At 32.7% G+C, this 24,770-nt stretch overlaps 1 protein-coding gene across 1 annotated transcript in view; it reads left to right on the top strand.

The window, feature by feature from the left end:
* Positions 1 to 24,770, top strand: part of LOC145331793 (neural cell adhesion molecule 1-like) — a 200,062-nt gene that overhangs the window by 125,732 nt on the left and 49,560 nt on the right. Inside the window, exons 18-19 of the mRNA XM_080176634.1 lie at positions 3,473 to 3,607; positions 24,448 to 24,529. Coding sequence (XP_080032760.1) covers positions 3,473 to 3,607; positions 24,448 to 24,529 — 217 coding nt within the window. The remainder of the gene's footprint in view (positions 1 to 3,472; positions 3,608 to 24,447; positions 24,530 to 24,770) is intronic.

Here is a 24,770-nt window from a genome sequence, read left to right as displayed (position 1 = left end):
TTTATCTATCCTTAAATCCAACAAAAAAAAATATATAAATACGATGATAAAGTAAATGAACAAAAATTCATATTGTAAATAATATCATGCTCAAAAATTTTATTTCAGAAGGTAACCTGTAACAAGAACAGTTTTTTTTTAATTAATCAATTATAATACATTTAATTTTCTTTTCTTAAGGGCCAGCACTTACGTTCAGCTTTCATACCTCATTTCATATAATGTTAATCAGCAGCTGAAGCCACCAGTATATAAACTATTAAAACCAAGGTCTACTTTTGCTAATATCCTAAATCTGCATCACTATTAAAACATCGTTTTTTTCTTTTGTACAAACTATGGAAATCTAACTTTAACTCTGATTGGCAAAGTTTTAGGATGAAAATTGGAATTAGTCCAAAATAATTATTTTTTTTTGTTTAATTAGAGAAATCCTTTAGTAAATTAGGCCACTTTTAGCAACGCATCTACTCTATATTTTTTCAGTTAGTATGTTTGAATGTAATTATGAATAAGGAATAAGGAATAACTAAGATGATATACATACGTTACCGCTAGTTGTCGTGTATTTCCTATTCTATTATGTCAGCTACGCAGTAATAATTGTTAAAGCAAAATATGATAATGATTGGTCGCTTTGCTTTTAAAGTAAGGGGGTGGGGGTCATTTTTAGGTATTTACCTCCCCCAAAACAATTGCTGGAGCAGAACCATCACACTTGGAGATGCGGTAAGTGTCATGTCAGACGTCATAAAAGGAGATTGATTTAAACGTATTTTTTAGATGTTACACATGACACTTTTGAGTATCTTCTTTGTACTTCATTATGCCTCTTAATAGTAAACTCTGGCTATATGTATTAAACTTGATTGATATAGAGGCTGACGGCGCAGCCATTGTTAATATAAAAACAACTATCTAATTCAATAAACTGTAAAAATTGGAAAATATTTCACTTTTACGTATGTTCGGTCCGTCTGTTGTTTATAATATAACAACTTATTGAAAATCGATATCTAGTTTACTGATTTCTATCAAACCTTTACTAGAAAAAACAAAAAGATAAGTTGAAAGTTAGTAGTTAGAAAAACATTGGATCATATTTAGTTGGAAAAATAGATAAATCATGATATAAGGAAGAGAAAGTATATTAAAATATACGACACAAAATGAAATAGAAAAGAAGAAAAAGAATCATGATAGAGACACAAAAAAACGTGATCTACGGACGCCATTTAGAATCCGGGTACATTTTTTAAGGCGCTTTAAAAATACTGAAAGACATTTTTAGTACCATTTATAAAAACACGAATTAACATTGGTAATAAGATTGTGATAGCTTACATAAAATCTATTTATTTTATGAAATTTTATGAAAAAAATTACACGAAATACTTATTTTGTATCCTCAATTCTGACGGCTTTTAACCATTATTGACGATTATGGCCCCTACCCCTCCCCTCCCTAATATCCCTGGAAGTAGGATTTCACGATTCTTCTAAAAAAGATAAGACTTAAATAATAAATTTTTATCAATTTAATGTACCTAGACATAATCAAATCATTTGATACCACCACATAACAACTAAATACACAAAAAATCAAATAACACTCATAAAAAAGGGGTCAACGTTGTATAGTAGAAATCCTATATTCTGTTTATAGTTATGTTTTCTTAGGATATCCAATAATATATAATGTGATTGTATTTTTGTGTGTTTGTGTTTTTCTGTTTGTGATTGTGAAAAACAAATTATTATTATTAAGCAAATTGAACCAAAGAATAGGTATTTAAATTACATTTTTTGCTTTTTCATAAATGTTTTTATTTCGCAATTATATCATAAATGTTTTTTGAATGAAGAGTATACCTAAATATGTATCTCAGCAATACTAAAGACCTAAATAAACTTTTTTAGGATATAAATCCTCCAGCCTTTATTTATTTCATACTTTTTATTATCCTATGATAAAAATCTTAACAATAAAATTAAGAGGTATACTAATATGAATATAGAGTAAATAATTTAAAACTATTTCTCAACTTGGAAATAATTTGAAGTTTCATAGTCTGGGTCTCATCAACGTAAATTATACAGACCAACTTATTTGTAAATTTAGGATGAAATTTGACTTTTAATGAGATATTTAGAAATAATATTTATTTCAAGATAAAGTCATGTTGACAAACAAATAAATATAAGGGTTCCTATGGATTAGACAATGAATAATAAATTGATGTACATACATCCACAAAAGTTATCCCTTTGTTGATTTCAATTTTTTGTCTAAAAGTTATAACCAACTAATCAAGATTTGATAATAACACCACATATTAAATGAATGAGAGAACGGGTTTATAAAACTTTGAGTACCAGTACAATCCAATTTTAAATATCTTAAGAAATGTTTTTCAATGATCCTTTAAATCACAAAATCTGTTCGTTAGTACATTAATATACCATGATATAAGAGTTGACTTTTACATACAATAGAATTTATAGGATTTCAATTCTAAGTTTATTAAGCTGTTGAATTGTAGATACCATGGAGAACAATTTATTTAATAACTACATATATTTGATTGTATATTAACTAGCGACTTCTCCCCTAGGCTTCATGGGCTTTGCTATCGTGAGAAAGCGACATAAAGTGAGAATGTGAAAAAGCGACATAAAATAGACTAACCCATGCAAATACAAATATATATAAAGCTTTTTTATGGAGGAAAGGGGTAAATTTTTCTAAGGTAAATTTGATTTCTCTCAAAATAGTAAAAACAACCATCCCGGGTAAAAAGACAAAAAGATAGATGGACATCCTGCTACTTTGATATAAGAATAGAACTGTATGGAATTAATTTTCAAGAATTAACAAGATTATATTTCCAACCATTATGTAATAATTTCATGCAAGAATAATTTAATGCATAATTTGACTCAAATTTTACCAATTTCTTAAATACATACAATTATGTTAAACTGCAAGTTTCTTTTTTTATCTTTCCATTGATCAAATTTTGTTTACTACAGCATATAATAGTGCCACTAAACAGATATCATATGAAAAATGTAAAACCGATTCTGACCTGTAAAAAAATTTATGTATACTCGAACCCAGCCTTTTAGAACGGGATATATCATTAGTTGTTATTTTTAATCTATCTCTGAACCAAATCTTGCTACTGAAGTACATGATTACGCCGCCAAACTTCCTACAGACAATCAACCCTTTGATTGCACAAACTTTGTCTTAAAAGTCATAACTGTGCATTGTAATGTGTTGCACTTGTTAGGAGCCAAGGCATTCTCCCAACTCTAACTATTTAAGTCGCGTACCTGACATAGCAGCAGTAGGAACCATTTTAACGTCTTTAGTTACGACGTAGTGTCGGGTCGAGATTAGAACCTTCTTGACAACGAACAGTCGCGGGTCATACACATATCCGTTATCTGATCCATATTTTTGTAGGTCGAAGCATTTCCTGGCAATGTTCAGTTCCGCTGGTATTTCAACAACTCCGAGCTGGAAGAATGGATAAGTCCTGGTAGCTATCAGGAGGCTAACCAAACATCTTCCCTCAAGTTTATTCCTAAATCTATGCGGGTAAGTATATTTAGCTGTTAGATAATCTGCCGCCAGCCAAACGTACTAAAAGTCCAACCATAGCACCAAACGATGATATTTTTGTATAGCCAACAATATACACAGACAATCGTGTATATTGAATCCAAGATTTCAAGATATTATTTCCTTCAATGGCCATTTTTAGTGGGTGGCAAATTATTGCATAATTTTTTTTAAATTTTAATTGGTCGTATAATGGAGATTATAGGATCTTAAGTTTTTTTATAAAAAAAAATTATTTTCCGCTGTGTCCTTTGTTTATCAATTAAATAAGAAAACAATTTAAAATATATGATGAAAAAGTGTTTTTACTTTTGCATGGCTATATATTGTTGTACATGTAAAGACCAGGGACAAAGATAATGGACATAAACAAAAACTAATTTTCCTTAGATTATTTTTTACGTGAGAATGTAACAATCTTTTTTTAGATTGCATTCTTTGTTAATAAAGATTACAAAATTTGCAATAAAATTTTATTTTACTGTTTTCTTCCGTTGAAAAATTCCTTTCTTTGTGATAAACATATTTGCTTTATATATAAAAATATGGTTTCATGCCGAGAATAAGAACATAAATATTGCGTAGGCATGTCTTCTATGCAAAAACTTTATCCTACACCAATAAAATATTAAGGCTCACCTCATTTTAAGCTCAAAGCACAGGTACAAGGATATATAACTAGCATTTAATTGGTTTCAATTAAGTAACATAGGTTTATTAGGTATTTAAATTTTTTCTACTTATCGTCTAATCAAACTTGTCTTTCAAGCTGACTTTAATACTAACAAAAAAATTTTAAACCCTTGATACAAGCTTAAGCAGAATCTTTGGATAAAAATTAACATTAAGATACCATCTTGTAAAGGGTAAACATTTATGTAAAAATATATATTTTTTAAGATATATAAAAAGTAAAAGGCATGAAAGATACATATAGCATTTCAAGAAACAAGGATTTACATTAAATTCGGAAATTAATAATTCAATATATAAAAGAAATGAATTTCAAAGATATAACTAACATAAGATGACTAATAACTAATAGTTCACAATAAAAAAGTTTTTTTTCATCTGAAAAACCTTGTTATAGTTTTAAGAATACTAACTTATGGTCTAATAAAATATTATTTTTTCTTTTCTTTTGTCATCATAATCTTATTTTTACCCTTTATGTTTGATTTTTTCCTTTGTTCCTGATGTGGTAAACACATTAATAATGTAATATTTCCTTGTTGTCTTGTCCTTACATTTTGCATGAGAAAATAACATCTGTAAGGCCCTCTTACAAACCTACAAATATTATATCTGTTGTATTATAATGCCTAGATCCTAAATTAATTTATTTTTAACCTTGTACTTATAACAAAATTTAATTTTACAAATTTCAAAAAACGGGCATATTGGAATTTTTATACTGTTAGTTATAGTGTACAATGTAATATAATTACATTTTCCTCATCTTCAACTTTACAGACAGACAAACAGACAAAAAAATGGCAAGAATAAAGAATCTAAACTTCCCTAAAAGAAATTTTCTAAAGATTTTTTTTGTTCTATGTGGTAAATTTTTTATTCAAATTCATCTAGCTATGTGTCATATTGTGGTAGTCAATTTTATTCTTAGCTTGAACATAAAAGAAGGTTTGAGAAAAGGCAATGCATATTATATACATACCTAGGGAAAGAAAAGACATCTGAAGTAAATTTAAATAGCGTATTTGTATGGACTCCCTTTCTCTTTATGGTGTATAACTACGGATGCCATGTCTCCTCAGAATTTATGATTTATGCATCTCTTTATACAATGACAATCCTGTTTTCAGATTTCTTACACAGGTTAAGATAATTTACTTTTAAAAGCAAACTCATAGAGTTAGTCAAAAAATGACTATCTTTTATTGGAGGAAAATAAGATAAGAATTATTTAATAGTATTACTACTAAACAGAAACAAATATTTTTTTTAAAATTCATCTCACTATCTTTCTCTGAATTACAAAAGTTATTTAGAAATTCTAGTTTTAAAAGAATACTTTTATATTTGATACATTTCCCAAAAAGAAATGAAGCAAAACAAAATTGGCTACTTTTTCAATTTAACTTTGCCATTACCTACTATAATGAATGTATGACCCCAAAAACAAATATTGACAAAATCATTCATTTTTTTCATCATGGTACAAAATGCTTTTGTTTTGTATAAAAGTATACAATTATTTCAATTTACTTAGTATTTTTTATAGAGATTGAAAAAAATGTTAAGATTTTTACCTTCTAAATAATAAATCATAAATGATTTATGAATATATATTTTCTACACAACTTGATGGCTTTTACAGAAATTAAATATGCTTTTATAAAGTTTAAGATACATTATAGTTTATTGAAATGCATAAATAATCCTTTCTATAGTATCCATTTAGATTTAACATATAACATCAGAGATTTAAATGCAAGATTTATTTACCAACAAATTTCTTTTTCCCAACATACAAAGTAGGTTATGGGGTGGGTGGTTAATGTTGAAGTAAGATGAAATAGAGGGATACTTTTTAGAGGGGAGGGTTGCAACTTAAATTAAGTTTGTGTGTATTTATACCATACATACTTCATTCTTATGCACTAAATCCCTTGGAATGGCATAAAAAAAGTATATTTTCTGATAGCGCTGACTCTTTGTTTGCTAACAGAATTACTGATTTTTGGGTGCCTTTGTTATGATTTTTTTTTTCTTAAAGTTTTCATGAGTTATCAGGAACCTTATGCTTTCTAAATCCATATCTAGAGTTCTAAACAGTATAAATTTAGTTCTTAATATTTTTGATTTGGCACTGAACCAACATTAAGTTAATTATTTCTTAAAACATGACATTCTAGTTAATGTGAAATGAGAGATAAATTCCAGTTACATAAAATAATGTAAAAACTGATATTTTCTAGAAGAAAAATTTTTTAGAAAGATTGCCCTGAGAAATATATAAATTTGTGTATTTATGTAACTTATTTAGTTATAAAAAGTTTACCTATGCAACAAGACCTTCCCAAGAGATAATTTGTGTAAAATTTGTTACAAAAAAAGATGAAAGAAAGCTTACTAAGGACTGGAATGTCTCCTTGGACTGAAGGATGTATGCAGACTTGACCAGTATATATTGATCAGGGTCAACCACAATTCCCTGGGCATATCCAATTTAAATATGTGCATAAAGATGGATGCTGCATAATGTGTAAACATGGCTAAGTGTATGCTTTCAAGGAATTTTGTGCATTAATTGTAGTGTACAAAGTACGAACACCAAGGGAAGGTTTAGTGTTCACCAAACGACTGTAATTGGCTAATCTATTCAATTTCGCACTAATGCTTTAAAACCAAAACATTTAACATATCATTTCATCTCTATGGGTATAACTTTGTTGTATAATTTTCCAAGAAAAATAACAAAGAGAATGATTATACATAAATGTATATGAGCAAAAGATGTTGTGAGATGAAAATATTTCTAAAAATAAAACTTATTTCCTTTAGCTGACTATTCAAATGTTAAGAAAAGTTGAATTTATTCATGTCTAAGTTGAGACAATTTCCATATCATTGATTGCCTGAATGGTTTTACATTTTCCATGGAATTTCTAATAAGATCAAAATTATAAAGGTGTTGCATTTTGTTATTTGTTTTAGAGGGAGGAAATTATAACCTTAAAAATATTGACTTTTTAAGATTACCTTAAATCTAGCCCTAGTATGATTATTATCCAAAATTTCAGTATACAGATAAATAGAATTTGAGTTTTCTGAATATCAAATGGCAGCTGTTTAACATTGAACAAAATAGAATTGTTGCTATGTTGTTCAATCATACAAACCCACAACTCAAAATGCAGTTAGATTTTAAAGTTGTATTTATATGTGCAATATTATTATGTAACGAACCCAGCCTTGCAGAAAAGTTCATAAATATAGTTTTCCACTAAAAACTGAGTAAATGAGAAGATGCTTTCATCTGAAGTCTACAAATAACAAATAAAAATGCAAACAGGAAGAAGAAGCAATGCATTCATCCTCTCTAATCTAATGTCTAACATTTACAGAATTGGCTGTGTGCAGTGTGCAGGGGTGTTCAGGTGTGCACATAAAAAGGGGAGAGGAGGTAAGGTGGGTTTAGGATGAAAGGAAAATAGAGTATTAGAAGATGCATAAGATCAATACTTAAAATTTGTTGCAGATTTATTTACCCCGTAAAATCGGTTTTTTATACTTTTATATACTTATTTTTCTTACAGGATATGAACTATAGATCTTGGTTGTCTTATAAAATGATGATTCACTTAACATTAAAAATTTGAAAGTAGAAAAAAATCCACCAAAAGAGGTTATATCTTCCTGTGGTTAACTTTTTAAGAAAAAAGAAAGATTAGTGGAGCTAAGGATATTTCTTAAATTTTTGTTATGATATGATTCTTCAGTTGTCTCAATAATATTATTTATTTAAGTATCCATCTCATCTCTGTAGAAATAGTCCTAGATGGAATGCAAGCATAAATCTAATGGCATAAAACAAGGATTAAGCTAATAGAATAATATGCAAGAAGTTTGCTATTATTCCAGTCAATTTATTTGAATTTAAATATGGTTTATGGGCAAGTCTATTGATTGTCTGCACAATGCAACAAATTATTTGAGTTGCTAATTTTATGTTTAAGCTTATAGAAATATCTTGTAAACAAGACAAACTGAATAGACAGATGTAAATACAACAGGGACATATTCTATAATCATTAATATTTAGCAACTTTTTTATAGGCAGAATGTGCATTTTGTTCTCAGAGAAATGCCAGGTGTCAAAGCATTATAAAGTTGCATAATAAAAGTTTCCTCGAGATGTGGTTTCTCTTTTTTTACCCTCAAATTTCCACAACTATTCTCATCCATTTGTAGATATAGTAGATACAGTTGAAAACTTGCCTTTGTCTTATTGGGTTGGTACTCAAACTTAAATCTGATAATACAATTGAATTATTCTTTACTGTAAGAATCAATATGTACAATTCAGCCATACCTAACATTTAGTCATACAAAGCTACTATCTTATTTGAAAAGTTAACAGTCTACAGCAAATGAGGAAATCTTACTAATATAGAGTAAGTCTTTATCATAACTTAAAATTTTCAATATAAAGAGACTTGTTCTGACTTGAATAATAAAAAACTAACCTATTTTCCCAACCAACTTGACCTTATGAAATTTGAGGCAGAACTAGAGTATATCTTGATAGTAGAGGTTATAGTAATCTCTCTAATAGCCTCTAAGAAGTTGCATCTTTGGCTTTCATAATATTCCTCTCCCTTTCCAATCTGACCTTGGCAAATCTTTTAATTGCTTTATTTGCCTTCTACCCTTTTATTCAGGGGTAGCTATTCTAACCAACAATTCTACATAAAATCACGAAACCTTATAAAGTATCTGGTGATATATTTTGTTTTTGTCATGGAACTGAAAAGGGGTGGGAAAGAAGGAGAGGAGGAGGGGAAGGGGTTGTGGGGGAAATTTTCGTTTAGAGTTGTTTGTCAGAATATTATTCCCTTGTCCCTGCCTTTATTCTGTATTGGGGAGTAGCTAAACTTTTTTACCATCTTTTGGAGTCAATTTCCTGTTAAGAGATCAATAAAAAAAATTCTATTACTCATATGCATAAATATATATTAATGAATTTCAGTAAAAATTGGCGAAAAAGCTTTTTTTCAATAAGATGAGAGACAGATTTGCTATATCTTAGATAAGTAACGATTGAGAAAATGATAAGATTTGATAATAAGTTGAGTGATTATTTGTTGCTCAGTCCCTTTTAATATATATAAAACTTTATATTAAACAAATTTAAAATTACTGTGAAAATTGTGAAAACCAGCCATACTTTGGGTATTTCACATGAATGATTACAGACAAACTAAGTTAGCTGGGAAAAAGTGCCTAAAGTTGGAGAAAAGAGAGGATAAACTAAATGTAAGAAGTTAAGGTATGTTGTCTGATCCACAAGTCTTAACAAACTTGCCAGAAATAGGAAAATGGGACTTGGAAGTACTTGCCTTTTTTGTATTTTTCCTCTGTAATAGTTTTGTACTGAGATTGAATAAGAAAGTTGGGTAACTTACATATTTATAAAAGTTTTAAGCTCAAATATCCAGTTTGTATCACAATTTATATTCATTATGTACATATTATTCTACAGTAATATTTTATTATTATTTTTATTGGTAGACATTAAAAGTAAAATGGTAGAGTTTTGCTTTTACAATTATTGGAAAATTAATTTTCAAAATGTTTGTTTAGCTTTGTTGGGTATAAAAATTGATCAAACATTTTGTAATTTGTTTCTATTTCTTTTTTCAAATTGAAAAAGAAAATTATATGATTAAAATGTACCAAGCTATAAAAAAAAGTCATAAATTAATTTTTTTTTAATTAAAAAAATATTTTGTCGTCTATAGTCTTAATTTCAGTTTGTTTAGTCAAAACATTGGAAAAGATGCTAAAAACTATAAAGATACCTAATTAAAGTAAAATGCATAGATTTACTTAGAATATGGATATGCCAATTTGACTGTTATATGCCAGAACCAAATAAAAAACTTTTAAATTTCTTTAGAATCATTCAATACAAGATTCTTCGAGGTGGAGAAAATAAATTAAAATAATTTTGGTATAGTTTTTTGTATTTATTACTAATTCTTACTGTGTTGGAATGATTTTCTTGTATTCCCTGGCAAGTTCGAACCCATTAATTCCCTTTTCCTTACACCAGAGAATGAGTGTGTTACGCGGCATTCCTAACTATCTCCGCGCTTCGCTTGTAAACAAACAAAGGCGCGCACATTTTTTCCTTGTTGATTCCCATGTGAAGAGCTACGTGAATAAAAATAATGTATTGGATGGATATACATGCGCTCTAATCCGTGGAAGATCTCAAATAAGCCTTCCTGCTTAGTTTGACATCATAATGTGGTAAGAATTTATCTTAATTCTTAATAATAAGTGTAGTATGGTATATTTTTACGAAGAAATTTAAAACATTAATTTTTCAACAAATAGACCATTTGCTAACTTTTGACATACGAATATTTTCCTTAATTTTATTGATCATTTGAATCTAAAATTATCAATTTCTGATGCTATTTAATATGTTTCGTGCCAATTTAAAGTTTTTTAGAAATTTTATATTTTTAATTAAATTGAAATCACGCAACCTCGATATACAAAAATAATAAACCATTAATGCTATGTAATTAATCTTTATATTTTTGTTTTAGATTCACCGTTTTCATGGTAATAAATACACATTTGTAAACATTCACATGTTGGTCATTCGGAGGGCTTGGAGATTAAGATTTCGTGTACGGCAAGGCATGCGTACCGAAACAATGAAAACGAGACAGAACAGATGCGGCTAAGAAAATATCTGTGAAGTTTTGTGAATGTGTTGGTTGTGATACCTTACCACACACTATTATAATCGTAATCAGTACAGTTAATTATTGTGACAATCATGGGTCCTAAAAAGAATAAAGGCACTCAACTGGGACTACGGCTGCGCCCAGCCGTCGAGGCCCTAACCAGTGAACTAGATAAAGTGATGAAGTTGGTCAGTGAATCTTCAGAGCTTGATGTTAGACATTTCACTAAGGAGTCAATCCTTGTCCATGACAAGTTCGAGACATTCGATAGCATTATGGTCGGTTTTAGCAAGCTTGGTGTGAGAATCCAAGAGCTTGAGGAGTTTAGTGACATTTATTCTAATATAATTACTGTGCAAAAAGATTATAACGCTCTGAAAGATGCTCTAGATGCTATGGAGGAGCTTAGTGACATTCAAAGTGTTGTTGATTTAGTTGGTGATAATTTGCCTGACCATAAGGCTGAACTATATGATCGTTGCTTAAAGATTGTGAAGGTTATTAAAGGGTCATACTTTCCCTTACCAGAACCAATTATAAACACTTTGTCTGCTTTGATGAAACGGCTGGCCGAGGTTAAGCTTGAACCTGTGAAGCCGCCTACAACGACGGCGGGTGCTTTGACAGCATCGCCATTTGTGTCGCCGTTTGGCACACCACAGTTCGGCACCGGTTCTATGTTCACGCCAGGATATATGAATCGTGTCGATGAACGTCTTCTTCCAAGCTTTGACAGCTCAGAGTCAACCTACGTAAGTTTCAAGGACAATTTTAAAAAGCTTACCGTAGGACAGGACCCGTCATATTTACAGTTATTGTTGAGCAGTGAAAAGGTCTGCAAAAATAAAGAGTTAAGACTTCAGTTAATTCAGATTCAATCACATGAATCTCAATGGGCTTACCTCGACGCACGTTTTAAGTCCAAAACACGTCAGATGCTCTGCCTTTTCAACCAATGGGAGAAGAAGCCTAAACCGTCGGACTCCAACCAGATTGTGACAGTCTTAGCAGAGTTTGGTGGTGCAGTTAGCCAGCTCGAGCAGCTGACTAAAGATGATGATGATGAGGAAGTCACCACAAGCCAGTGGTTGACCATTATTCTTTTGGAAATGTTATCCAAAAAGTTGCCACGTGATTTCCAGGACAAGCTCAACCTGGCGTTGGGCTCGATGGATACCCCAAATATTCCTAAGCTGTTGAAGATTATAGAGGAACAGCGTGGCGCCATTTTGATGAGGTGTTCAATCGATGTAGACACCCCCTCCAAGAAGAAAGGTAATCCTGCGGCCGCAGCTACAGCCGTTGGTAAACCTGGGTCTCCAGCTAAGACCAAGAAGAAACAGCCTTGCCCGTCGGAAGGTTGTAACTCTGATCACCTGTTGTTTAAGTGCTCCAAGTTTAGGGATATGTCTGTTCCTGAACGCAAAGTCTTCATCAAGAAGATAGGCGCCTGTTTGCTCTGCTTACAAAAAGGGCATCGGGTGGCCGATTGTCCCAGAGCCGATAAGCTTGGCAGCTGTACCATTGACAGTTGCAACCAGCCTCATAATTCATTATTACATGAATCAGTTGCTAGTGGACAAGTTGCGGCAGTGTATGAATCACAATTGTTTAGCAAGAACAATTTTATGCTGATGTTGCAGCAGGTCCCGGCGTTGGCGGCTGACAAACGTCAAGTCACCGTCAATGCCATGTGGGACAGTGGAGCAAATTTGACGTTGATTTCTAGAAGTATTGCCAAGAAGTTAGAGTTGCCATCAACTGGTCGCACAGCTACTATTTCTCTGGGAGATGGAAAGAGCCAAGCATGTCCTACAGTCAAGATTTGTTTGGTTGACCGCAACCGGAATTCACATATTCTGGAGGCGGCGGTAGTGCCCAGCATTGGTACTGAAGAAGGGTTGCGTTCTATTGATCCTACAGCCGCCGCCGACATTTTCAACATGAAGCCTGATAATTTTTCTATGGTCGACGGCAAGATTGATGTTTTAATCGGCCATTTAACACCAGCTATGTTCCCGTGTGCAGATAAAATGGTTGGTGATTCTAGACTGTACAGAAGCTTATTTGGTACAGGCTATTTAGTTGTGTCTGCAGATGGCAGGACTGTTGCTAATCCTGTCGCCTGTAAAGCTGTGAAGTTGGAGGTCAGCAAGATGGAGTTCCTGAGTACTGAGAGTTTGGGAATACAGCCGCCATCAATGTGCAGCGGTTGTAAGAACTGCCGTCATTGCGCCGCCATAGCCGCCGGGCAGTCCGCCTTGGATGTGCGTAAGCGGCAGCTGATTGAAGAAGGTCTGACATTAGATCTTGAGAACCATATTTGGACGGCTTCATATCCCTACAAGCAGCCGCCAAGTGTGTTATTTGACAATTCAGAGCAGGCCTATAAGATCTGCTTACGTGACCGGCAGAGAATGATTAAAAAAGGTGAATACAGCACCTTCTGCCAAGTGTTTCAAGAAGCTGTGTCTCGTGGAGTGTATCAGAAAGCTTCGCCAGAAGACCTAGCTTATACTAAGCCCGTGTATTATTCGAGCCTAGTCTGCGCATATAAAGAGTCTATTTCCACGCCCTTGAGGATATGCGCCAATTCTAGCCTCTGCTGCAAGGGGCTAAGCCTCAATAGTATTATGATGGACGGCCCAGTTCCATTATATACTCTGATGCACAATCTTATCCGGTTCAGAAGTTATAAGTGTGCATTCGTGGCTGATATTCAGAAGTTCTATAATTCATTATTAGCTACCTATGAAGATTCTCAGCTGAAACGTGTTTTTTTCGCTGATACAGTTGATGGAGAGCCAGAGGTCTACCTTACCAAAACCATCAACTTTGGTGAGGCCTTGGCTGGAGATATGGCCGTGACCGCCCTCAGACTCACTGGTCGTATTTTTGGTGGACGTTCCCAGCAGGATGTTCAAGATGTTTATGGATCTGAAAAGATTAGAGGTTGTGACGTTGTAGCCCAGCAGGATGTGTGGAGAGATGTTCAGCAACCACTCAGTTCCGAATTTATTTTGTATCAAGATCCTCCATCGGTCAAATTGGAGACTTGTACTTACGTGGATGACTGTTTGAGCGGTCATAACAGCAGACCTGAAGCTGTCCAGCTGGTCCAAGAGCTGGAGGATATGATTGCACCTGGCAATTTCAAGTTTAAATCTGTTGTTTATTCTGGAGATGATGTTGACAGTGTAAAAGTTCTGGGCCTTGTATGGGACCCTAAACAGGATAAGTTGTTCCTACCTGTCAGAGCCAACCACGGCGAGAAGATTAAGGGTAGAAAGTTACTGGAGGATCTGGACCTGGAGAACCTCTGGAGAAGTCTACCTGAGTTGATAACTAAACGTGAAGTTTGGAGAATTGTGCAACAACTTTATGACCCAATGGGTCTAGCAGCGCCATTGCTGCTTAAATCCAAGCTTTGTCTACGCTCAGTTTGCATACATGGATGCAACTGGGATGATGTTATACCTGGAGAGTTGAGGTTGGAGCTCGTGTCCAGCCTCCAGGACCGTTCGGCACTTGGAAATGTGTCGTTCAGACGTTCGATGGTTCCTGATAAGCCGTTGGGGCTTCCAATGCTTGTTGGTTTCTGCGATGCATCTAACCAGGCCTATGCAGCCATCACCTACCTGAGATGGCCAGTTCCTGGAGGATATGATGTAGTTTTGTGTTGCGCCAAGTCACGTGTCACACCAGTGAAGATTGAGTCTATACCAAGGTTAGAAATGCTTAGTTGTCTAATTTTGGCAAGGCTTGTGGATACTGTTGCCAGAGCCCTACCTTTCAACATTTCTGGCAAAGTGTTTTTTAGTGATAGCAGCTGCGCCCTAGCTCAGCTATCCAGTGACAGTGTTATGTTAAATGTTTTTAACAGTCATCGTGTTTCCGAGATACAACAGTTGACGAGCCCGGAAGATTGGAGATGGGTTCCAACCCAGCACAACATTGCCGATCTGGCAACGCGTGGTTTGTGTACGATTGAGGATGTACAACCTGGATCTACATACCAGGAAGGTCCAAGCTGGTTGCGCCTGGAACAGGACCAGTGGCCCGTTAAGACGGCGGGTGAGGTAAATGCATCCATTCCCGAGAGCGAGCTAAATCCCAAGATGGCGAAGCTCAAGGTAATGTTCACACAGGTAGTGGACAATGATTTTTGGAGGTCTCTGGCAAGAAGGACCTACAGGCAGGCAAGGAGGACTGTGGCCGCAGTTCTTAAGGCTGCCAACTGCTTTAAAACGCTGCTTATCAAGAAACGTGGCGTTGCAGCAAATGAGGATGGTGTTAGCAACAATGATAGTTCTAAGTATTATGAGAACTATACTTTCACAAATACATACATGGATTCTGTTTGTGACCTGTTTTTGACTTCCTTCAACCAAGAGGAGGAGATGACCATGGACGCCGAGGGGAAATTTGACTCCCTTCAACCGTATCATCACAAGGTCCAGGTTTGTTGGCCCATTGTGGGTCATGATGGATGTTATCCTCTTAGGACATTTACAATATTGAAAATGTCCGGGAGAGGAGATGAGGCTCTTGAGGCCGCTGCTGGAGGCCCCAGGAAGATTATGAAGGACAGCCCAGGTGTTGTCTTGCTCAGCCGCCACAACAGGCTGGCGCGGCTCATCCTTCAACAGTCCCACGATGAATTGGGGCATGGAGGCCATCGTAAGACGTTGGCGCAAAGCCGCAGGTATGCATGGATCACACATGGCCGCATGGAGGCTATGAAAGTGGTCAAGAGTTGTGCTGCATGTTCCATTGAATATGCCAAGCGTTCGAGTCCCGCAATTGCTAATATTCTGCCAGATCGTGTCGAGCCCTCTGTGCCCTTCAAGGAGGTGCATATGGACCTTGCGGGGCCGATCGAAGTTACGAAGCCTGGCGTTGGTACCAGGAGTTCCAAGACCAAGTACAAAGTTTGGTTGTTGATTGTGGCCTGTAGATTTACACAGGCTGTGTTTGTTGATGTGTTGACTGATTTTCAACTGAAGCCATGCTGGTCGGCTTGAGAAAACTTCAGGCGTTTTACAATATGCCTAGAAGGGTTACCACAGACAGAGGCACCAATATGGCCGGTGCCAAGCGAATTATGGATGAACTTTTGAAGGATACCCGAATGCATTTTGAATGGCATCTGGTGCCCACCGCAGCACACTCGTTCGTGGGTACTGTGGAGAGGCAGGTTGGGCTGGTCAAGCGTGTGTTGAACAAGAAGTTGGCTGGTGCTACTGTAACCTTCAATGATTTATTGGTATTGTGTGCTGAGACTGCAAAAGTCTTGAATTCTAAGCCATTGACCTATGCCACCCAAGGAGATGACGTCAATTGCTGGAGAATAATTTCACCTGCTGATCTGTTAGGCGGCAGGACCAATGATGCAATCTGCACCTTTGAGACAGGTTGTAAAGAGCCCATCACCAGGAGGCTGGAGAACTTGGAGGAGTTGACCCGTCAGTTCCATCAGGTGTACAAGGAGCAGCTCATGCCTGAGCTACTCAAGTCCGTCAAGTGGCGCAGCAACAAGGTGCTGCTCGAGCCGGGAGACGTGGTGCTGATCGACGATAGCACAAATTTGATGAGGAAGTTCAGATTGGGGCGTGTGGAAGAAGTGCGCCCTGGTGGGAGGACCGTGGTTTGCAAGTTCAAATTATCAGATGACGCAGCCGCCACGAGTAACGAGACTTCCGCAAGACGTCTGCTCAAGATCAATCTACCCAAAGTTTAGTATAAGTATCGTTCTTGTTTAACTTTGAATTTTATTTTTACGGTAGATTTATCAGATATTTTTTTTCGAAAGACAAAAAACGCAAATTTTGACTCAATTTCGTTTAAACTTTCAAATCGACGCAAGATTTTTTCATTTGAAATGCAAACTTAAGTTATTTATACGTTTACGCAAGTTTTTTCAATGATTTAAGTCTTTCCGGGACCAGGGATTTTTTTCGCGGAAATTTTCCTAGGTACCTACGCAAATACGAACATTTTTATCCTTGTTTAATTGAAATTCGATATGATAGAAAGTAACACAATGAGATTTTTTTACATCATACAAATATTTCTTTAAGATTTATTATAATCACATAGATAATTTAATATTACATATATATTAAAATTATTTCTATTTACCTCTTAACCGATGTACCTAAAGAAAAATGCAGATTTTTTTCGTCTTGAATTAAGTAGATTCTTTGAGTTCGAAGATTTAAGCTTAATAAGACCGCTCTATAGTGTATCTTAGCTCTGTTACCTCGGCCAGACATACTACAGAACGGCAAAACTAAAGCATAAGATAATTTTATTTTGATTGCTTTGATTGATGATTCTAAAGTTTCTTGAATTATTCATGATTCTTTTAATTTTTGATTTGATTTAAACATCACTAATTATGTTTATTTTCAGTTGATGGAGCCCTGCGCCAGAAATCCTGTCGGAAATTATGCAGTATCAAAAAATTGTGATGGAAAGACATAACGTCCGTCAGGATAGCTGGAACATGGCATTATTAATATTTGAAAGATTGGTTAGTTTGTATCTTGAGGGGTTCATTCTAACTGAGGCCCCAAATTGCCTTAATTTTGACTGTATGAATATGTACAAGTTGCTTTCTTCTTAAAACAGAGAGAAATTGCAAACTCAGCATTTAGAGAAGTTCTTTTCTTATAATTGAGCTTTTGTTTTATTTTGGTAATTTAATTTGCATATTTCAATTGCAATTTTATTTTACGCAATTTTGATTCACGAAGATTTAAAATTATGAAATTTTAATTTTCCGATGTTTGATGATTTTTTTTACAGTCATATTTTATTTAGATTTAAGTATCTATTTTATTAAACATGTTAGATTTAAGGATTTACCTATTTTATCTAAGAATGTCTAGATGTAAGCCCGAGTATTTTTCCGCTGGAGAAAATGCTTAATTTTGAGAAGTTTTTTATGAAATTTTTACTTTTCTTTTTTAGCAAAAAGATTCAGTAGAAAAAATGTCATTATTTAATCTTTCTTTCTTTTGATTAAAAGTTTGAGTTGATTATTTAATTATTGATGCGATTTTTAATATAAAAAATCATTTGCCTATTATTATGTAGGTACCTAATCAAAGTTTAGGTACTATTGATTATTAATTCATGTATTCGCAATTACATGGTCTGTAATTCTAACTTTAATTGAGATTATGAGGCCATGATATAATGAGATGTGTGAGTGGTAAATGTGCATTTCATGAATGTTGAATGCTTTTCCCATTCCTTATTCCTATCCTTATGTGGTAGTGGAGTCGGTTTGAGTTATTGTGGTGTTTGTAAGTTACCATAATTAATTTTAGGCCTGATGGCCATGCCATTTTAAACTCTTGTAATTTATGCGTTATGAGATTGTGATTTGTGGACACTGTCTGCACGCATGATGTTAAGATGAGTTATTGTGTTCGATTCCCAGTGACTAGACGGGTGTGTGTTGGAATGATTTTCTTGTATTCCCTGGCAAGTTCGAACCCATTAATTCCCTTTTCCTTACACCAGAGAATGAGTGTGTTACGCGGCATTCCTAACTATCTCCGCGCTTCGCTTGTAAACAAACAAAGGCGCGCACATTTTTTCCTTGTTGATTCCCATGTGAAGAGCTACGTGAATAAAAATAATGTATTGGATGGATATACATGCGCTCTAATCCGTGGAAGATCTCAAATAAGCCTTCCTGCTTAGTTTGACATCATAATGTGGTAAGAATTTATCTTAATTCTTAATAATAAGTGTAGTATGGTATATTTTTACGAAGAAATTTAAAACATTAATTTTTCAACAAATAGACCATTTAACTGCTAACTTTTGACATACGAATATTTTCCTTAATTTTATTGATCATTTGAATCTAAAATTATCAATTTCTGATGCTATTTAATATGTTTCGTGCCAATTTAAAGTTTTTTAGAAATTTTATATTTTTAATTAAATTGAAATCACGCAACCTCGATATACAAAAATAATAAACCATTAATGCTATGTAATTAATCTTTATATTTTTGTTTTAGATTCACCGTTTTCATGGTAATAAATACACATTTGTAAACATTCACATGTTGGTCATTCGGAGGGCTTGGAGATTAAGATTTCGTGTACGGCAAGGCATGCGTACCGAAACACTTACTTACATAAAATAAAAGTTTTTCTACCTTACCAATAGAATAAACCTGATGTTGAACTATTGAAAAGGTTATGCAACAAAAAAATATTTGAAATGGTTTTGCAGAATTTGTCCCCTCATAAAATAGCACAGGAAATAACACATCAAGTTTCAATACAACCCAGAGGAAATGAACACTTTCTGTTTTACCAAGGAAATTTAATCTTGGCATGTTTTCCTTGGTTCTATCATAATAGCCAAGTTCAAATTCATAAAATATTTCTACATTTATTTTATGTAATTAAAAATTTATGCAATTACATGATAATTGTAAATCAGAAAATAGTTTTTATTTACTTTTTGCTTTATAAAAAGATGATAAACATTTATTAAGATATTTGAGATATATCTGTTAGAATTCTCAGATATAATGCCAGCAAAGAATGTTTAATATCATATTTTTCTGTTCCTTTTATACTTTATTCTTTTTTTACATGATATTCTAAAAGAATTATTACGAGTATGTAAAAATAGAAGATTGAAAAAGATTTTAAGAAGATTGTTATTTGTATGAATATCAAAAATGTACTACTTATCATATGATTACATTTATAAACCCAAAAATTATTCAATTCAGAATTTCAAAGTAACACTTAAATGCACAAGATTAAACTTTATGATAATATTATAATATTATATCATAATATGAATAATATAATTTGAATACAGACAACATATATTATAATCTCATAGCAACTTCAATTAAGATTAAATCAAACAAACCTATAGTAGGGTGTTCAGAAATTTTAAAATAAGTAAATAAGTATACATGCAATACATATATTTAGAAGCTTTTCCTCTTACTGGGAAAAAAAAAAAAACCTTATTTTTTAGGGTAAAAGTGGTTGCGATATTAGAGAACTTTAGAGACACTTTAGGGTCCTATGAGAAACTAGATTGTGGAGGAGAACCATACTTTAGTTAGCAAGATCCTTCAGTACAGACAGACACAGAAACAGACAGAAAGACATCCTGTTACTTTTATATAAGGATAATTATCAAACCTGAATAACATTTTCCATGTTACCTTTATCTCTGATATGTCTATTTGAGAGTGTGTCTGTGTTAGAAGTGATTCAGTGAATGAGTGAATATGTTTATTAGTATTGTCATGCTAATCAGAGTTGGAGATAGGAGTTGCGCATACATTAACATTTCAAGGAACTTGAATTCATCAAAAACAATTATAAGATATTATAATTTTACATTTTTTATGAAGCATGTAAGGAAAATGACAGAAAGATAATAGATTTTTTCAATGATAATAGTAGGATAAGATGAGATTTCATTAGTTAAATCAAAAAGTCTTTGCTTATTGTATTTATTATTTGTATCTAATTTATTTTCTTGTAACCTCTATTTTTAGTAGCGAATCTACTCTATAATTCACAATGTCCGTCCGTCCGTCCGTCCGTCTGTCCGTCCGTAATTAATGAATTGGGGGAAACGTGATTTTCTCGGCTCCTATTAAAGATAGAGAGCTGAAATTTTTTGACAACATTCCCATCAATAATGAGCACAATTAACTATAAAACATCAATGGCGGTCGGACTGCTTTTTAGCAGGTTTTAGGCTATTTTTTATATTTTCCAAATTTTCCCCATATCTTTGGTATTTTTGGTCCGATTTTCAAAAATTTTTCAGTTCAAGATATCAAAATTAAATTTCCCGTCATCTGAAGAAAACAACAATGACGGTCAGACTGCCTTTTTGCAGGTTTTTGGCTATTTTTATATTTTTCACATTTTTCCCCATATCTTTGGTGTTTATGGTCCAATTTTCAAAAATTTGTCAGTTAAAGATATTAAAATTAAATTTCTGGCGTTTTAAGAAAAGAAACAATGGCGGCCAAACTGCCTTTTAGCAGGTTTATGGCTATTTTTATATGTTTGACATATTTGCCCATATCTTTGGTATTTTTGGTCCAATTTTAAAACTTTTCTGCATTAACAGTTTTAAAATATTTTTTCCCATCGTTATGTGCATCTAGTATTTAATTTACTAAAACCGTCTTCATCATACAAAATAAAACAAGGTTTCGTGTTTATTTTCTCCAATAAATCTATTCTTGATTTTAATAAATACACTTTAAATCTACTTCTACGTAATCCCATCCACAATTTTTTGTGCTTCGCTACTTATGGATGTTGTCATCCTTGCTTGTATAATAGTTTAAGATCTTATATTCACTCTAATATAAACAGGAAGGTAGGGGACATTGGAATGTAAATTACACTGGTATCAAGATTTATAATGATGTTATCTTATTCATTGGTTTAAAATTGGATACTTTTATTGAATTTTGATTAGTAAGTTAATAACTAGTTATGTCCAAACTTTTCAACCTATGAGTTTAACCCTAAGAATAATTTTATTTATCATCCTTGAATATGTATATCAATTTATTGTTTACTAGCGGGTACGCCCCTAGAGGCCTCTAGTGGCACTTTAAATGTTATTTTTGTTCAAGTCTATACGATACCTCTTTATTGCTTTCAAATTCTACAATACTTCTTAATGTGTCGATCAAGTCTCTCAAATATTTAATTTTTTTTCAACTTTTTTTATTTCTCTTGGGAGGGTGGTGGTACCCTCCCCAAAAATAGTTATAAGCCTTCTCGGGACCTATGAGAAGCTACCCTGTTAAGGAGAACCCGATTGGTTCAGCGGTTAGTGAGATCCTTCGGTACAGACACACAAACACACAGACACATTAACAGACATCCTGTTACTTTAGTATAAGGAAAGTCTTATCCCTATAGATCCCTGATTATAAATTTAAAATAAGTTTCAAGAAATTTATATCGTAGAATTACATTACAATAAAGGAAGTTCACTACTGAACTATGCTGTACTTCTTAAATAATGCCTTTAGAAACCAATTTTAATGTTTGAAGGGTGCCAAGTGGTGACAAGATCTTAATTGTTTTAATGTATGAGATAGTAAAATTAGAAAATAGTTAATAGAATAATTAACTACACACTGATTGAAAATAAATATGACTATTCTATAGCAAAAAAAAAGGTTTTATATCTGGAGAAAGGCAGTTCCTATTATTTTTTATGTAAGCTTTGAAAAAATCTCTAGGGGGTATACTAAGAGAGAGGTCTTCCAAGTAAAATTTTCTTCAATGTTAAATTATAGATTTTGTTCATACATGTTAACAACAAATTAACAAAAAATCTGAACAATTTTCTATTATTTCAATTGTTGATAAAATTTAACTTGTGAGTGGCCTATTCCCTATTACAGTAAAACTTAATTATTATTTGCCAATGTATATTTGGGTCAGCAGCAGCCTACCCTAGCCTGTAGGTGTTCCTACATCAAGTACAGGATTAGTTGATGGAAGATAATAAAAAATGTAATAGCTTTTAAAAACATTTTTTTTAGAATTAAAGCCAGTCATGATATTTTTAAGCAATCTAAAATACAGTTTAAGGATTTGATGATATTTCAATATAAATCCTTATAGTTATGGAAACATTTTTGATAACAAAAAGTTTTTTTGTTGAAACACTTAAAATCAGATCATAACACAGCAGTAACCAGAGATTTGAAAACTTTGAGGGGGTATTGTCCTCACCAGTAACCACATCTGCACCAGTTTTCATTTACAAAACTTAAAATTAGATTAAAATTACAGATCTATTGTTGAAAATTTGTGAAAACTAGGAAAAGCTGCATTCTTAGAATAATGTGTATGTACATGATTGTCTGTAGATTTTAGACAATTAATTTTAGAGTAGTAAGATCTTGTATATGTTAAAAATGAATAGATCAATAGTTTTAAATTAAGGGTTTAATCTTTTATTATCGTCTTTTTAAAATTTTAATTCCATTAAACTTAAACTGTTAATAATTTCAATGTATCTCTGTTGAAAAAATAATAAATTCTTCTTTCACATTTTATAATTTTTTTTTTAATTTTGTGATTTAACTGCTGTTAAGTTGTATTGTTATGTTAAGTGGCTAAACTTATTTCTACTCCACAGATCACCTTTAATGCATTTTGATATCCAAAATTTACTCTTAATACACTTAAATTTCCATAAATCTTTATACTAAAGTAGAATAACTTATTTAGTTTTTTGTAATACTTTTTGGAAATGAAAAAGTATTACCTAATATTTGTATATCAAATATTAAAATTTGAAGTCTAATCCACACAACCCTCTGAGCTCATCAAGAAATTGTCTGGCAGAGAATGTTTGTGGCAAAATTAAGTTATGATGTGCAGATAGGAAGAGGGTTATTATTATTTATAGACATACCATTCCCATGGGAGAATAAATTATAATCAATAGAGTTAACAAAGTCTGCCAAATCTGTCTTTATGTATAAAACTCATCAAAATTACTTGTCTATTTTAAAAATACGGCTGATATGTGAAGTAATTATTAGATATTTTAAATTGTAATGTTTCTTCATTAAAATTTAATTTTTTTTTTAAATTGTTTGAAGTTGCTATTTTTAAAAGTTGACTTTTGTAAAGTTGATTTATAATCTCTTGAAATGAGAACTCATGTATCGTAGAGAATTAAATCCAGTTTTCTACAAATGTAAAAATGTCCAATCATAACAATAACATCAGTTTTGTTAGCCCGTGCCTTCGGAATCTTTTTTTAAACTTTTACAGAATGAACAATTATACACACATTTTTCCATGCTTGTAATTTGTTTCCGCAATATTTGTCTATTTGACAATGCATTTAACACTTTTTACCAAAACTTTTAATGCAAGACTTTCTTAATTTGTCTAAAACAATCAAAACTTTCTAGACACATTTTTTTGAGTGTTATGTTTATATTTGTTTTGGACATAAAAATAAATGAGCAAACAAGAAATGGCAATCCCTCCCTATCTTAAATTGTTATCTAACAAATGAATATATTAGCTCAATGTATTACATAATGAAATATAATTAAAAAATAAAATAAGTCAAACAAATAAATCACATATTAAAAGTGTAATAACAATTATAATAACAACTGCTATGTCGGGTGCGCTTCGTAAATAGTTGGTTGTCTAATTGGCGTTACCTTACTTAACACCCTGGGCGATTGAGCGCGTAACACAGAAATGCATTTTCAAGGTGGAGAGTACTTGTACCCAAAGCGTCACAGAGCCCCCGAAAGGGCATCATCTAATAATTATTTTTTTTCTTCTCAGGATTATGGTGATCTGTATTGTACAGGGGAGAACAGTGTTGGTGGAATGCATACTCCCTGTGCTTTCAGGATTCTTCCTACAGGTATAAATTATTTTAATTGTTTATTGGTATATTAATAAAATGGTTATTGATTCTGTTCTTAATTAAACAACACCAATAAATGTACATTCTAAAAACTTCAATATTTTTTTATTAAAACTAATTAATACATGAATTGTAAAACAAACAAATTATTTGGTAAATACTTTTATAGATATTTAATGAGAACTTTTACTATTCCTATATATTTGAAACGCCCTTTTAGTACCCCTTTTTTAAGCAA

Source organism: Acartia tonsa, chromosome 11 (genome assembly GCF_053477335.1).
Source record: "Acartia tonsa isolate MP-2025a chromosome 11, ASM5347733v1, whole genome shotgun sequence".
Classification (NCBI taxonomy): domain Eukaryota; kingdom Metazoa; phylum Arthropoda; class Copepoda; order Calanoida; family Acartiidae; genus Acartia; species Acartia tonsa.
This window is presented reverse-complemented; position numbering and strand designations above follow the sequence as displayed.